Source organism: Leptonychotes weddellii, chromosome 14 (genome assembly GCF_054177405.1).
Source record: "Leptonychotes weddellii isolate Sample4059 chromosome 14, ASM5417740v2, whole genome shotgun sequence".
NCBI classification, from domain to species: domain Eukaryota; kingdom Metazoa; phylum Chordata; class Mammalia; order Carnivora; family Phocidae; genus Leptonychotes; species Leptonychotes weddellii.
The window spans coordinates 61,759,188-61,774,136 of NC_138382.1; the positions used below are offsets into that span (position 1 = coordinate 61,759,188).

Here is a 14,949-nt window from a genome sequence, read left to right on the forward strand (position 1 = left end):
AGCACAGAGCCCGACACGGGGCTCGATCTCACGACCCTGAGATCACAGCCTGAGCTGAAACCAAGAGTCGGACACCCAACCGGCCAAGCCACTCAGGCGCCCCCGCCTCAGTGGTATTTCTCCAAGGAGGCCTGATCCCTCATCCAAGCTGGACTCACTCTCCAGTTCCCCCTCCTTGTGCTTACCACAGGGCTCAGAGTGAAGGGAAAGCACCGCGACCTCCCCCCAGAGTGTGCAGGCATGTTCATGGCCTTCCCAGCTAGACTGTAGGCAATCTGAGGTAAGACCTGCTTACTGACACCGAAGCCCTTCGGTCTCCCTCAGTGCCAAGCACAGAGTGCGGTGGGGAAACGGTAAGTTACTGATATTTCCCAAATGGAGGCTCAGGTCATCATAAAATCCAGAGCTGTGGTTTTGGCTCTTAATTTTTGTGGATCCACCAGAGTTCCCATCTTCAGAACAGACCCGGGCGTTGATCTTTGGATCAGAGGCCCTGGCCCCCCTCTTCTCACTGGGCCTTGATGCAGTTCTCTTTTCAGGGCTTTGCTTTTCCTGCTGCCCACAGCAGTTTTGTTAAGCAAACAGGAAGCTGCTCCAGGGAACTTACAGCCCATGCTAAAGTGAGCAGTGGCTGGGAGAGGAATAAGGGAGCTGGACTGTGTCTGCAGGGGAGTGAGGCCCAGAGACACTGGCTTGCTGGGCCTCCACAGAGGCTGGTTCCCTGTGCGTTTGTGGGGAAGGCTCTGGAGGAGCAAAGGCAGGGGCGGGTGGGGGTGCATCTGTTCCTCAGTTGCCCCCGAGTTGGACAACAGCGACGGGAGAGGCAGTGGGAAAAGGCAAAAGTCACTTCGGTCATGGCGTCTGAAGAAAAAGTCAAGTCCTCTTTCTTTCTTCTTCCAGAGGCTAAGTGCTGTGGAAGAGGCTTTCCTCCCTCTTTGAAGGAGAGTTCCTTTCTTTTAAATTGCCCAGGATGCCTCCCTCTGGCTTTCTGTCGAGCTCCTCCTGCCCCACCCGACTTCGGATCCCATGACAGGCCTGTGTGACACCCCAGCCCCAGGCTGCTCACTTCCCTTGCTCCCGCGTCCTGCAGCCATCTGCACAGGGTCTGGGGGGCCCTCGGCACTACAGGAAGCCCTGAACGTATTCGACTCCCTCAGCCTTGGCTCTCCATTTATTGGTTTTTCTGGGTCCTCTCCTTGCCCATAAGGCCTGGGGAGAAAACTTCCCTCGTGGGTAGAGATTGACCCCTGATGGTGACCCACAGCTTAGAGCCATTTGGGATCATAGACCCCGGCACTCAGAATGCACAAGGCCTCATTTGTTGTCAAGAAGCATCTGGCAGGTAGGCATTTGACCCAGTTTTAGGCATGTTTGCCCCCTGGCCACCCTTAGGGCCCCGTGGAGCTCTTGAGTGAGGAGAGGAGCCAGCTTTGTGCTTTGGGGACCCGGGTAGCCACAGGGTCCTCCGACTGTGACAGAGTTCCATTTTGAGAAAGCCTTCTAAACTTCTTTAAGAAAAACTTGAGGGGCACCTGGGTGGCTCAGTCTGTTAAGCATCTGCCTTTCGCTCAGGTCATGATCCCAGGGTTCTGGGATCGAGCCCCATGTCAGGCTCTTTGCTCAGCGGGGAGTCTGCTTCTCCCTCTGCCTGCCACTCCCCCTGCTTCTGTTCTCTCTCTCACTCTCTCTCTCTCTGTCAAATAAATAAAATCTTTTAAAAAAAAGAAAAACTTGAAATAGTCTGCTATATTTTTCTTCTTCTTCATATTTCAGATTCTTTTGACACACATAAATGGTTTTCCTCCCATTTCCTCAGAATGCCCTAACCTAAACTCATCATTTTTGATTATCTGCTATCTGGGGGAACGTAGACAGGTCTCTAGTTGATTTGTAATGTAGGGTTCAGAGGGAGAAGTGGGCTGATAGTCTTATTATTACAGTTAATTGTGTGACTAATGAAGGTAGGCGTTATCAGATGTCACAGGTAATGGAATAGTTCCTATGATGTGGGAAAACTTTTCTGGTTTCACATACAGGACCGAGGAGAATAGCAGGGACAGTGCCAAATGCTGCTGTATGTTTGCAAAATCTACACACATTCTTACGTACAGATGGATAAAAAGGAGGGACCAAAGATCTCTCACTCTGAATTGCAGTGTTTCTTCTTCCTGTTTGTAAATAGGGGGGTGTTTCCCCCGTGAGTCTCTGTTGTGCTTGGATGGGTTTGAAGATTTGGGTAGGGAGAGCACTTTTCAGAATTCCTTCTTAGACCTGAAAACCCAAGGCCCTGCCTTCCCGTAAATGCCCCCAGAGGAGGGGCTGTTTTCAGAGCCTTTCATGTAGGGCTTTGGCCTTTCACAAGGGAACTCGATGCATGGGGTCACCAGATCTGCATCCAGAGTCCCCGCTTCTGCACCCCCCTTCCAGGTGCCAGCAGACGTTGAGAAGTGTCAGGATCGGATGGAGTGTTTCAACGCCGATCTGAAAGCCGACATGGAGAGATGGCAGAACAACAAGAGGCAGGACTTCCGGCAGCTGCTCATGGGAATGGCCGACAAGAACATCCAGTATTATGAGAAGGTAAGGGGCGCGCCGGCAAGACCCCGGCCCTCTCGCGGAGGAAGCACGAGGAATGGCCAGAGCCTTTTGCGAGGGCCAGCCAGAAACGCAGAAGCAGAGGGCCCGCCAGCCCCACCTGCTTCCCTTATTTTGTGTGTCTGGTCTGGCGGCCCCTGCGTGGTCCTCGCCCCGCTGTGCGAGATGGGGGCGCAGACTTTGGAAGCAGAGCCCTTCCCGCTCCCGGTGCCCACAGGGCTCTCCCTGGTACACGCGGCTCGTGGAAGCAGCACTTTTCTCGCCCGTGCCCTTTGGGGCTGGCGGACAGCTGCTTCCCAGAGTCCGAGGGCCTGCCGTGTGGGCGTGTTCAGTTAAAGGAGGCTTTGAGGTGACCCCAGGCCGCTGTGGTTCTGCCTGCGGGGGTTCCTCACTCTCATAGTGCCGTAGATGCCGCCGAATCCTTATCAAAATACTGTCCGGTTGTTTTTAAGACTTCAAAATACTGTTTGTAAATAGCCCCCCCAAAAAGTATGTAGGATTACAAAGGAAAACTATTAAAAACGTGGTTTGTTTTTCCCCCCATGAATCCCCTTGATTTGTGGAGTTTGCACCCTTCTCTCTCTCTCTCTCTCTCACACACACACACACACACACACGCACACAGACCCACTTAGGGTGCTCATCAAGCTCCAGCAAAGTCTCTCACTCAGGGTTTGCTCTTGGCATTGCTAAACCCAGATCGTTTCTGCTGGGAAACCCTGATATTCCTTGGAAGCTTAAAGTTAGAGATGAAGCATGGCCCAGTCACAATTCCACAAGTACCTGTAGACGTGAAACCAAGTGGGACAAGCATTAACTCGGCTGTTCCCACTGCAATTCTAGAAACACGTCCTCATCCCAGACTAGAAGAATCCATATCTTCTGAAGGCTTCTGCTGTTCGGAGGCAGCGTGTCTGCATCTTTCTTTGGAGGAGGGCTGAGGAGAACAGTCACAGAATAGCCCTTACTGGCCAGGCCTTCGGGAGGGCTGATTGAGAGGGAGAGAGGAAGGTGCCATCCCCCTTCCCCCAGGACCGTTTTTATAGAGCCCCTGCCGTGGCTGCCGGCGCAGAGATGGACGCTGCGCATATGACACCTCCTTAAATTTAACCCCCAACGTAACGACATGAAGTAGGTTTTATGGTTCTCCACGTAAAGCTGAAAAAACAGAGGCACAGTAAGGTTTTAAGACTGCCCAAGGTTACACAGCTTGAGTGACTGAACTAGGGTCAGACTCGGTTCTGCTGCGGCCACAAGTCTGAAAATTCCCACTCACGCACACTGTCGGTGTGGTGGGCAGGGGACGTGCATCTCTGGGGCCAGTCCCGACTGCGCAAAGATAGAAAGGTCACTCCGTGTGAACTCGCTGTGCCTTAGGCAGGGTGCCTCTCTGTGTCTGCCTCTTCCCCTGTAAAATGGGACTGATCCTTCTTCATTGAGGATTGTGAAGACAGTCAAACGATGCATCCCTGAGTCCCTAGAACATACCTGGCACATGGTAGACCCTCAGGGAGTGGTACTACCTTCCCTGATCCCCTCCCCACACCTCTGCTGTCCGACAGCCCTCCTGCTACACGGAAGCCGACCTGATCGGATGTGTCCATCACGCCTCCTCGTGATTAGTGCCAGCACTCCCGAGGCCCCGGCCCCAGGACTCAAACCCAGGGCTTGTATCTTCCCAGATACCGCAAGTAGGGGCGCTCTCGTGGGGGCCTCCTCTTGGCTGCCACACACATTTAACATGGCCTGCTGTGTCCCTGCCGTGCACCAGGGACTGGGGATAGGTTGCTAAATGAAACAGCAGGACCCCTGCCATCAAGGAGCCCTCTGTGCAGTGGAAGATACGCATTAATCCAGAAATCCTGTCACTTCAGAGTAAGATACGTGCTCTACAGGGAAAGCACAGGAAACCTTGGAAGAAAATACTGGGGGCACAGTTCAGATCAGGGATGGAAGGAGGGAAGTGGAGTGGGCAGGAGAGGCCGATCTGAGGAAATAACATTTAACCTGGGTCTCAGAGACAAAGACTTGGAGAACAGGGAACAACATATGCAAGGGCCCTGAGATGGGAAGAAGTTTGAGCATTTGAAGACTGGAAAGAAATCTGGTGTGGCCTTGGTTCCCTATTGCTGACAGAGAAGGACCTTTCTAGATCTGAGATGATGGCCTAGGGAGAGAGCAGGGCCCAGGTGCCATAGACCCTGCATGGGGTCTCTCCCTGCAAGCAAGTTCCTGAAAGCTCCCCAGCCTTCCTTATGGAGGGCAGGGTCCGAGTCTAGTTTCTTCTCTGACTTCAGAGTCACTAAGGAAGGAAGCGTGGAGCAATTTCGCCACCCTGCTCCCCATCTTGACCGAAGAATGCCTCTCTCCTCCTATCTGCTCAGAGCTCCTCCCCAGATGACTCAGCACAAAGTCCTGCTTCAGCCCGAGCTGCTTCTAAGGAAGGCCTTGTGTGGTTCTTCTGGCCTGCCCTTCATGCAAGAGATGGCTCAAAGGGAGGATCCTTTCGCTAAGTAGGGTGCTCCTAGAGTCTTTAAGTTCAGTGCATACAGACACTGGCCCTTCACAAGGATCTGGAATGAAAGGGGATTGGTGTAGTGGAAAGATTTGGCCACTTACTAGCTACATGTCTTAGGCAAGTTATATAACCTCTCTGGGTCTCATTTTCTCCATCTATGAAGTGTGTGTGTGTGTGTAATAAGTAATAATTCTACTTCATAGAATTGTGAGGACTAGCAATAGTGAATGTAAAATACATCGTGTTTGGACCCAGTGAAACTCAATAAATAGAGTCCCCCCCTCCATTTTCCCTTTTGGGAGATCCAAGAGTGGCCCATACAACCAAAGCTGAGGTCAGTAAAGAAGAGCGGGGTTTCAGAGCCCCCTCTTGAGTCAGGTGGCTGGGCCATGGCAATATGATTTGCATCCTCAGCAAGTCCTACCCACCACCTGGAGCAATGTCTTCAACCTGGCTGAGGACGTCGGGCCCCATGGAAGGCTTGCAGCCTCTTACCTTTTCTGCTTTTTGAAGGAAAAGAATGTCTTCCAGTGAGTACCTTTCCACTCACCAGCTATGAGCTCCAGGGACAGTGCATGTAGGCCTTGCCGAGACCCTGCTGTCTTTGGTAGAGATGGGGGTGATGTATTCAAACACCTGTCACCTTCCCAGTTTCTAATAGCGATGGATAATAATGTGTAGATGTTGGACGTGACATGCATACATTACTTAGCCAGTACATAAGACGGAGAGATTAACAGTGAGAGGCTAGATCAGAGGAGAACGAAGAGCCTGATCCTGAAATCTGATGTTGATACTGTGCGTGTGTGTGTGTGTTGTCATTTCAGTGCCTCATGGCGTGGGAGTCGATCATTCCACTACTGCAGGAGAAACAAGAGGCCAAGTAAGTCCCCTCCTGGGACGGAGACTCTCCTGCCTACGCAGGGCATGGTGTACCGGAACGCCCCTGTCGTGCAGAGAGACGGCACTGAGAAGCATCTCTCCTTTGTGTATTTCTTTCCCTGCCCGCCCCTCACCCCCTTCGTCCGCCCGCCGGTGGTTTTCCATTAGTTTCTATTCCTTAGTGGAGTCCGCAAGGCTATCATCATCTCTCCACCAAACAGCATTCCTCCGTGGCGCGAAGGAACCTACGAAATGGAACACTAAGAAGATTTGCAGCCGAGGGACGAGACGACCCAGCTGACATTCTGACATCGCATTATGGTTTCCTGTTTGCGGGGACCGCAGAGTTGCCTGTGGTGGAAGAGAGCCCGGGTTTTGCTTTTCAAGGACACGAGGAAGGCACGGACAGGAGGCAGCCCCTGTTGTCCGTGGACACGTGGTGACTGCGGAACGGACCTCCGTGGGGCAGTGACTTGTCTCGGCCTAGAAGGAGGTGTTGGTACCTCCGTGGAAAGCCCTTAACTAACGTACGGTGGCCTGTAGCTGTGTGTGCGGCCCGCCGCCTGCTTGTGATGAGCGACAGCTGTCTTGTTGCTTCTGGTTCATTCAGGACCGTTTATTTCAGTGTCTGTATGCATCTGTGCTAGAGCGAGCGAGCCAGTGTCCTTGTCCTCACGCGATACCTCGGGAAGCCGAGGGGGGCAGTGCTCCCCAAACTTGTTTCTGACACTAGAATGCAGCAGACTGGAAACTTGTAAAATGGGGGGGGAGAAAAAGGTGCATTTTTCTCTGTGAAGTTCTTCGATGTTCTCTTTTGCCTTGTGAAGTGCCGTCAGAGTAGAGATTAGTCCCGTTGTGGGGAATCCGTGTTGTCTGGAAGTCAGAGTAGCTCCCCAGTTGCTGGGCTCGGTGGGCACACACCAGGCCCCATCCCCACGCCTGCCCTGGGCAGTTTGCCTTTACCTCACCCGAAATTCCTCATTTAATGTTTTCCTGCCGTGTCCACTGAATGTTTGGGCAGACTTTTGGTGAGAGGCTGTTAACGCTGTCGTGACCCAGTTGAGATTTTGTAAACTCAACATGAATGTTCTACATGAAGTGCTTTAACCCTTGATAATTCCCCGGTCAGGAAGAGAAGTCAGTAACCGGATGGGCCTCGGAGATGACAAGTGTAACAGAGAACGTCTTCGCTTCTAGATAAGCTAGGATCTCCTCCGTTTGCAGCCAAACCCCTGGGGACCGCCAGCTGCATCTCCAGGCTTCACTTCGAACCATGACCAGGTTTGCTCTCTTTGCAAATCAACACAAAGCAGACAAAAGAGGCTCTGTCTTCCAACTCATTTTGTTTCGTCCTGAAATGAAGCTGCCTAGGTCACGTTGTGTCCTTTCGTCTGTGGCTCATCCCCTCTGAAATGATAAATCGGAGCCTCAAAGAGGCGGTAGTCTGTTTGTAGCGAAGCGAGCTGTGCCAAGATGCGGGCGCAGACACAAGTTAACCCGCAGATGCGGGGCACTGTGCGGCATGTCAAAATCGCTCCGTCCCGCGTCCACCTGCGGCGCTGACCCCGGGCGGCCGCCGCTGTGACGTCAGCGGCACAGCGGTTCTGTTCATTGTGTTTGAATGAGTCACAGTTTAAATTAGAAGTTTTGTTATCATTTGGTACTTGCCTGTACCGTCAGACCCACTCATGCCATTCCAAGATCCTGCAGTGCAGGATTTTCAGCTTGGCACAATGAGAAGCGATCTCTTCGAAGCATAAGGGTAGGGACAGTCCAGCTACCCTGAGTGGCGAGTCCGTGTTTCATGCTACCTCTACACCATCCCGTCGGTGCGGGTCTGGACGTCTGGGTCCGACCTGACAGTTTGCTGGTAGAACAGGGTTGTGTATCTAATAGTGGGTCGATGGCCCTCTGTCGATATTTCGTGGAAGGCACTAGACTGACCTTAGCAGCAAGTGCTCATCAGCAGGAACGCGCGAAGCCTTGCCTTGTGGAATGTGTGCTTTAAAAATGTTGTCCAGTGTAACAAGTGCTTGGAAAGAACTGTGGAAAGAGTTACGGGAAGACCAGAACCTCATCTGCTGCTAGTTGCCAATGCCTGGGAGCATTCCTGCGTTAAGGTTAGTTGGGAAAGAAAGCAACCCTTCAAAAAAGTCCTCGGGTTCCTCGCTGGGACGCACGGGAAGGGAGTGGGGGGATGTAGTCATTCCATACACGATTGGAGGCAGAAGACTGGCTGAGGGGAATCCGGCATCTCGGGGTTTGTCTTTCTCTCTTTGTGCCCCACGTGATGTTTCTGTGCTTTAAGACACCAGGGAGAGCGGGAGCATTGACAGCAGAGCTGGGAGAACCAGCGCACGTTACAGACTTCCCTGGAGAGATGCACTTTCCCCGAGAAGGGACCCTCGCCCCTTCCTCTTCAGGCTGGCGTCCGATGAGGTGAGGAGGCTGGCCCAGACAGAAGGCACGGTAGGCCATGAGGGAGGGTCCCTCAGCCCCCGAGGCTCCACAACCCCGGGCATCTGCCCCTTGCCCTCGGTGGGCACAAAGGTGATTCCCTGTGCGAAGTCACTCGGAGACTTGCGTGCCAAAGACTGCCTCGTAAGAGGCTTCCTCGCCCCATCCTTCTTGGCTCCAAAGTCGTGGGGCTGAGCTCACTCCCTCTTCTCTCGTATTTATGTCCAGGGGGCTTTTGCTTGAAGACACACTTGACCTCAGGCAGACAGACTTGGACAGATTTTGAGTCTTGAGCACATGGCCGTGGAATGGAGAGTGGTCCCTGTCCACTGTCCCTTGGGTGTGGGAAGTGAAAGGTTCATTCACCCAGGTTAAAAATCCAGGCTGAGGCAGAAGAGAGAATTCTTAGACACTGAGCAGATGTTAGAGATGCAGGTGTTGAAGTGAGCAGTTGTGCTTCGTGGCAGGTACGGACACTGCTCTTCTTCTCATGTGCTGGACCCACAAGAAGATTCTAGGCTCCTCCGCCCAAAGCAGAGAGCTACTGTTCTTCCCGAACGAGGAGGAAACACGTTACACTGCCAGGTTTGGGGTTGGGTTTTATCCTTTAATAAGACTTAATAATGATTCCCGGTGACCTCAGATAAGTGCAATTATGGAGAGGATGGGCTCGTATTTCGCTGTGCTGCTCGTTGAACTCGCCAGACACCTGTCTTTAGGTGAATAACAACAGATACGACTCCGGGGATCGTGGTGAATGTAACGGAAGTTTGTCTTCGTGCCAAATTTCAGCCACAACTGGAGTGCGTGCTGCATGCTGTGGAATTAAATGTTTTGTCAGTCACCATCCACACGAGGGATTTAAATGCTCTTGTGAGGCCGCCTTTGTGTTGAAATGGCAGGAAGTCGTGCTTTAGAGGACGGAGGGCATGGTGGCTGGGTGGGCATTTGCAAGTGGAGTTTCTCTCTTGGGATGGCAGGTATCAGCCCAGGACACACCCAGAGGCCGAGGGCCTGGGCCCTGCCGTCCATGGCACTGAAATCCCGGGCCCCTGGCTTTGTTCTGACGCCATTCATTGGACTGAGAGTAGTCCTTCTTTAGACTCTGTCCTGAGAGAGGGCAGGAGAGTGAGATCCACCCCTCCCCCCCCACCAGGTCTGTGTTGGCCTTGTCTGTGTGGGTCTCGGGATGGCTTCCCTAAGGAACGCCTCTGCTCAGAAGGTGGACCACCTGTGGTCAGGGCCGGGCTCAGTAAGCCTGCTCCCCGCCTTCCCAGATGCCTACTCAAAAGGCCCGTGGAAACGGAGCAGTCTCCCCGTAAGGCTGGAGTAAAACTGGCTTTGGTGATCCCCGCTTACAAAACATTTTGGGAATTTGGGTTTGCCTTCTCGCTTTCAAGAGTCCTCGAGATGGTAACAGATCGGACAGGCCCTCTTATGTTTTCTCCATTCAGGTGGCAGGTGTTATTTGTCAGTAGAGTTGAGGAAAATGTCCTCCCCTGCGCCCGACGGACCTATGGAGCTGGGTGTGTCAGAGTTGTTCCCTGCTCCCTCATGCTTTCTTGATTTAGCGAATAAACCAGAAACCTGATTTTTTCATCAGTCCACCCAGTAGGTGGTTAGCTTTCTGGTTTTAAGGATGGTTGGTCTCCCTACAGTTGCCCGGATGAGAGCGTGCCCAGGGCTGTCTGCATTAGAAAAGGCGGAGGAAGGACCTTTGTCTCAGGGACTTTGACTGTTGTTCCTTAATCAGATGTGTTTGAAATGCATTCTGGGGCATGGCTGTCTAACCTGTTCTGTGTGGCAGCAAAAAAACAGACCTTTTTACTACTCTAGATAGCCTGCAGGTAAGTGCTTTGGAAAAAATAACTAACAAAACCAATAAGGTATTTGAGTCATGTAGAAACATTCTGTCTAGTTAGCACTTGAAAATCAACAAACCCAGACTTTTAAAAAGGCCCACAGACTGTTGAAAGCCTAACTCTGCTTTTTGAGAATGGTCAACGCCTATTAATCTGCCTTATCTGCCTAATCTGTTTTAGATTCTGGATAGAAGTTTTTAGACCTGTAACTGGTTGTTCAGCTTAATGCTAGAGGTCTAACGTAGCCCATCCTCAGCCCTCTTAAAGAAACAAGAATGTGGGGTTCATAATTAGGGCTGCCTTTTGGGAGGAGAAAGCTAAGTGTTGCTATTGCCAAATGATATTTTTGATAATGTAAGGAAACACAGGGACCACTGAACCGCTTTTGTTTGTTTGTTTGTTTTAAAGTGTGAAAGATTAACTCAGTGCTTTTCGGCACACTCTTGATTGTAGAGGTCATATGGTGTCGGCATCGACAAATCACAGAGATACAAAGAACTCTAGATTATGACAATATTAATGGTTTACCCCGATTCTACCGAACAGCTTTTAAAAAGATAACCGGGGAACAGGCCGGGGGTGGGCCTCAGATCAGCATATTTCAGATGGAAATTCTCCACAGGTTGAAATGCCAAAAACGTAAAACCTACTGTGTTGCCTCACATACTTTAGTCCATTTTCGCAGAGCTTTCCCTATTAATGCCAGTGACTGAGTATTACACGCGCACCACCCCCCTCACCAGGTGATCCCGGGCTCCCCGTGGGCCAGGTCTCAGAGCAGGTGACACCTGTCAACACCCCCGCTCAACAGGTGGTTCAGTCTCAGACCAGCCCTGCAGTCACAATGGTACTGGAAGGACAGAAGGGGGATGGCTGTTTCCCCAGTGTGGAAACAGGGAGGGGAAGGGAGGTTGCAGACAAAGTGTGAATCGGTGTGATCAAAGGACACCTAGGTCAGCTGGGCTTTTGTGGAGCCACAAACCAGCAGCTCTTCACAGTCAGCACGGTTCACCGGGACACTCCTGAGGTTTTGGTCCTGTCCAGTAGATGCCCTGTCCGTTGTACGTCTTGTGTGCCGACCCCCTTGATGTCTGTGTGTTGGGAATACATTGAGAGAGGATGTCCATCTGATATCTTCCCATACAATAAACTGCCAGCAAACTTTCTAACTTGTATTTTAACTGTTGAAAAAGAGATTCAGAACTTTTGCTTAGGTCATGTCCAAAGGATGGACTGTATTTCTTATTTTTAGAAATCATTCTTCACATTTAAAATTTTAACAGAAGCCCCCACCCCGAGGTATTGATAAAGTCCTCCGTGTAAATGTGTTTCTCTTCTCTCCATGCTGCCAATAAGCCAAATCAAAAGCTGTGGAAAAAAAAAAAAAAAGTGCTCAAGAAGGTGTGTAGATGAGAAAGTGATTTATCTCCAGGTCAAAGTCTCTGTTTCATGAAGCTACCAAACTTTAAAAAGAATGTCACCTTTTTTTTTCCTTTGTTATGGAACCCAGAGATTGTAAAAAGAAAAAAGTTTTTGTTGCATTTTTGATGCTGGCACGAGGTTTTTGTCCACTTTTTTTCATATATCTGTGTATAAAAAATTCTGTCCATTGTTTACTATGAAATTAAGTATTACATTTTGAGGTAAACAAAAGAATTTGTATTGCTTGATAAACTATTAGCTTGTAAATTTAAAAGGTTTCCTCAATTAACTTAATGGACCAATAAACCTATGAAAGATGCTTTCTTTACCTTGAGTCCTGTTGTCATTTGCGCCGCTCCGTACAGCAAGAAGACGTGCGTGCTCTGTGTTGTGTTTCCTTGTTTTCTCCACAGAGATGCATGAGCGTGCAGGAATCAGGATGTACAGAGCAACAGGAAAAACACATAACTGAACTATTTTAATTCTTTTTCACGTCTCTGTAGACTTACCCTCAGTTTACCTTCTCCTGTGTCTTACAAGTTGGCACCAATCTGAGGAGATGAAGAAACTACCTAGTATCTGTATGTAACCGTCGTGATTGGCGGGCAGTTTGGCAGGGCTGGCTCGATCCCACGACCCTGAGATCATGACCTGAGCCAGAATCAAGAGGCACATGTTTAACCAACTGGGCCACCTAGGCACCCCTGCCATGATGGTTTTTTTGGTTTTTGTTTTTTTTAAATCTGTAAGGCAAGAAGAAATGTCTGTGTTTAATTAGAGTGTTAGAGTGTGTTTCGAAGAGAGACTAGAATGCTCAGTCTAGCTTATACCTAATGACGGCAATCCACCAGAGATGGACTTGAACTGACAGTAGACATCACTAATACAAGACTGTAGTCATACAAAATGAGGCAGCAAGGTGGGATAAGAGAGATTTGGGATCGGATCTCAGCTTTCCTACCTGCTAGCTCTGTGGCTTTAGGGAAGTCCCATCCCTCTGAACTTTAGTATTTTGATCTTTGAGATGAAAACCTGCTTTCCCAGAAGGGTTGCCAACAGGACTAGCAGTAAAGTCTACAGAGCACCTGAGTGCCAGCACTCACTATGTAATAGCTCTTACGGGAAGACTCTTCTATTACTTGTATAAATATGGCCAACTTAAATATCAAGCGTTCCCATAACAATCCTTCCCGTTTGCTTTGTCAATTGAAAAAGCGGGGGGGGGGGGATGTATTTCTTGTAACTGCTTTAAGAAGGTGCTGGAGATAGTATGCTGGAGGACTATGGTCAGACTGAAGCCCTAGGGAATAGATGGGACTAGATCATAAAAGTCATGGCAAGAGGTGATAGGAATAGAGATGGATTCAAGAGATTTCTGTGGTGAGGGGAAGGGCTCAGAGATGACGTGGAGGTCTCCAGCCCGGGAGCTGGGAGGTGACGCCATTCACTGACCTGTAAAAACAGGATGAACATATAAAGGTTGGAGTAAGCTTAGATGGTGGAGAAGGAGAAGAATTTGGTTTGGATTTTTGTTTGAGGAAATCTAGGTGGAGGTGTCGACCAGTTGTTGGGAAGAGCGTTCTGGAATCCCTGGGAGCAGACTAGGTTACCTGGGGAGAGTACAAAGGGCAGGGCTTTCTGGGCCTCAGGAATTAAGGATGCAGGGAGAGGAGGAGGGGGGCAAAGGGGAAGTTCTTAAGGGGAAAAAGGCCCAAAGATAAAAATACTGTTTTTAAGCTTGAGAGCTTGTGAAAAACACAGGTTGTTGGGCCCTACCTCTAGAGTTTGATTTGGATAGAGCCTAAGAATTTGCATCTCTTAACAGCTTCCTCAGGGGTGTTGATGCTGGGGGGGTCCAGAAACGACACTTTGAGAACATCAAAGGGATTAGAACATCCTTTAGAAGAATTGGTGACCTGGGGCAAGTGTCCAAAAACTGCTGTCTTGGTGACGGGGGGGTTGAAAAGAAACCAGTGCTGGGGCTTCGAGAGCCCAGCTCCGCATAAAACCCAGAAGCTCATGGCAAGGGCGAGTGTGGGCAAGTAAGGAAATGTTTCGGATATTGCAAGCCAGCTTTTCAGGAACAGGGAATGGAGCAGCCAACGATAAGATTCATCCAGGTTGGGGAGCCGATCAGGGGCTGGGACAGCAGGCAAGGAGTCCAGAGGAAGGAGCATAACTGTGAGAGTTTAGAGAGGTGAGCGTGGCCTTGAACTCCTCCTCCCTTCCCCCCTCCTCCATCCACATTGCCTGTCTCAGCGAGAGGCTCTGCCTTCTTCCTAGTTGCCCGAACCCCGAATCTGAGCATTCTTGCCTCCATCTGCCTCACCCTCTGCAGTTCATCTGTCCCTGGCTCCCATTGACCACTAGCTCCCAAGGATTCTCTAAGTCCCTCTACTTTTCTCGATCCTTGTAGCTCCTTATCCAGCATCAGTCTTCCATAGTCCGTCACCTGGATTACTGCATCTCTGCTCTTGCCTCCTTTCTGCAAGTAGTGCTTGCTCCTTCTGCTCCTCCCCACCCCCCGACCCCCCAGTTCTCAGGGATGCAAGAGCGTGTTCCGTGCCCCTGCCTGAAAATTTCTACCAGCTTGCCCCATTACTTTAAAGAGAAACCTTTTTCTTTAAGCCTCTGTTTGTGTGTTGTTCCTCCTTACCTCCCCAGTCTCGTGTCTTGATCCTGTCCCTTTGATACCTGCCCCTCCCTCCTCCCCTCCCCTTATATTGAATTCCTCTATCTGGAGATATTTTCACCTTCAGGCCTTCCAACTTGTGATTCCTTTTTCTTGGACTGGCCCTTAACTTCTGGCCTCGGTAACTCCTTATGCTTCCAGTCTTACCATTCGCCACTTCTTCTGAGAAGCCTTCCCTGCTTTCCTAAATCTGGGTTATTTGCTCCCTTATGTTAGCATGTATCATAGGATGCATTGTTGCTGGCTGATCTGTCTTCTGCACCTGCTAGAGAGCACATGCTGTCCTGGCAGGAGCCGTCACATTCTTGCCATATCTCAGCACCTAGCCTGGTTCTGGGACCTCGGGAGACATGCCAGAAAGTTTAGTTTCTTCCTTGCAAGGGATCAGAGATGCAGACTCCCTGAGCCCAAATCCTTGGAGCTTTAAATGCATTCTGTAGCTTTAAGTTTTACCCCAGTATAAGAATGCCATGCCTGGAGTTACAGAGGGAGTCTGGCCAGAGAAGAATGATTCACACACA

General features: G+C 50.4%; 1 protein-coding gene across 6 annotated transcripts in view; it reads left to right on the forward strand.

The window, feature by feature from the left end:
* Window positions 1-12,064, forward strand: part of SNX30 (sorting nexin family member 30) — a 50,698-nt gene extending 38,634 nt beyond the window's left edge. For 4 of the 6 annotated variants that reach the window (XM_081803397.1, XM_081803396.1, XM_081803398.1 and 1 more), the window contains 2 exons: window positions 2,428-2,580; window positions 5,941-12,064. In XM_081803397.1, the coding sequence (XP_081659523.1) occupies window positions 2,428-2,580; window positions 5,941-6,000 (213 nt within the window). In that variant the 3' untranslated portion in view covers window positions 6,001-12,064. The remainder of the gene's footprint in view (window positions 1-2,427; window positions 2,581-5,940) is intronic. The other 2 variants (XR_014140126.1, XR_014140125.1) reach the window with 2 other exon arrangements.
* Window positions 12,065-14,949: the final 2,885 nt, after the last annotated feature.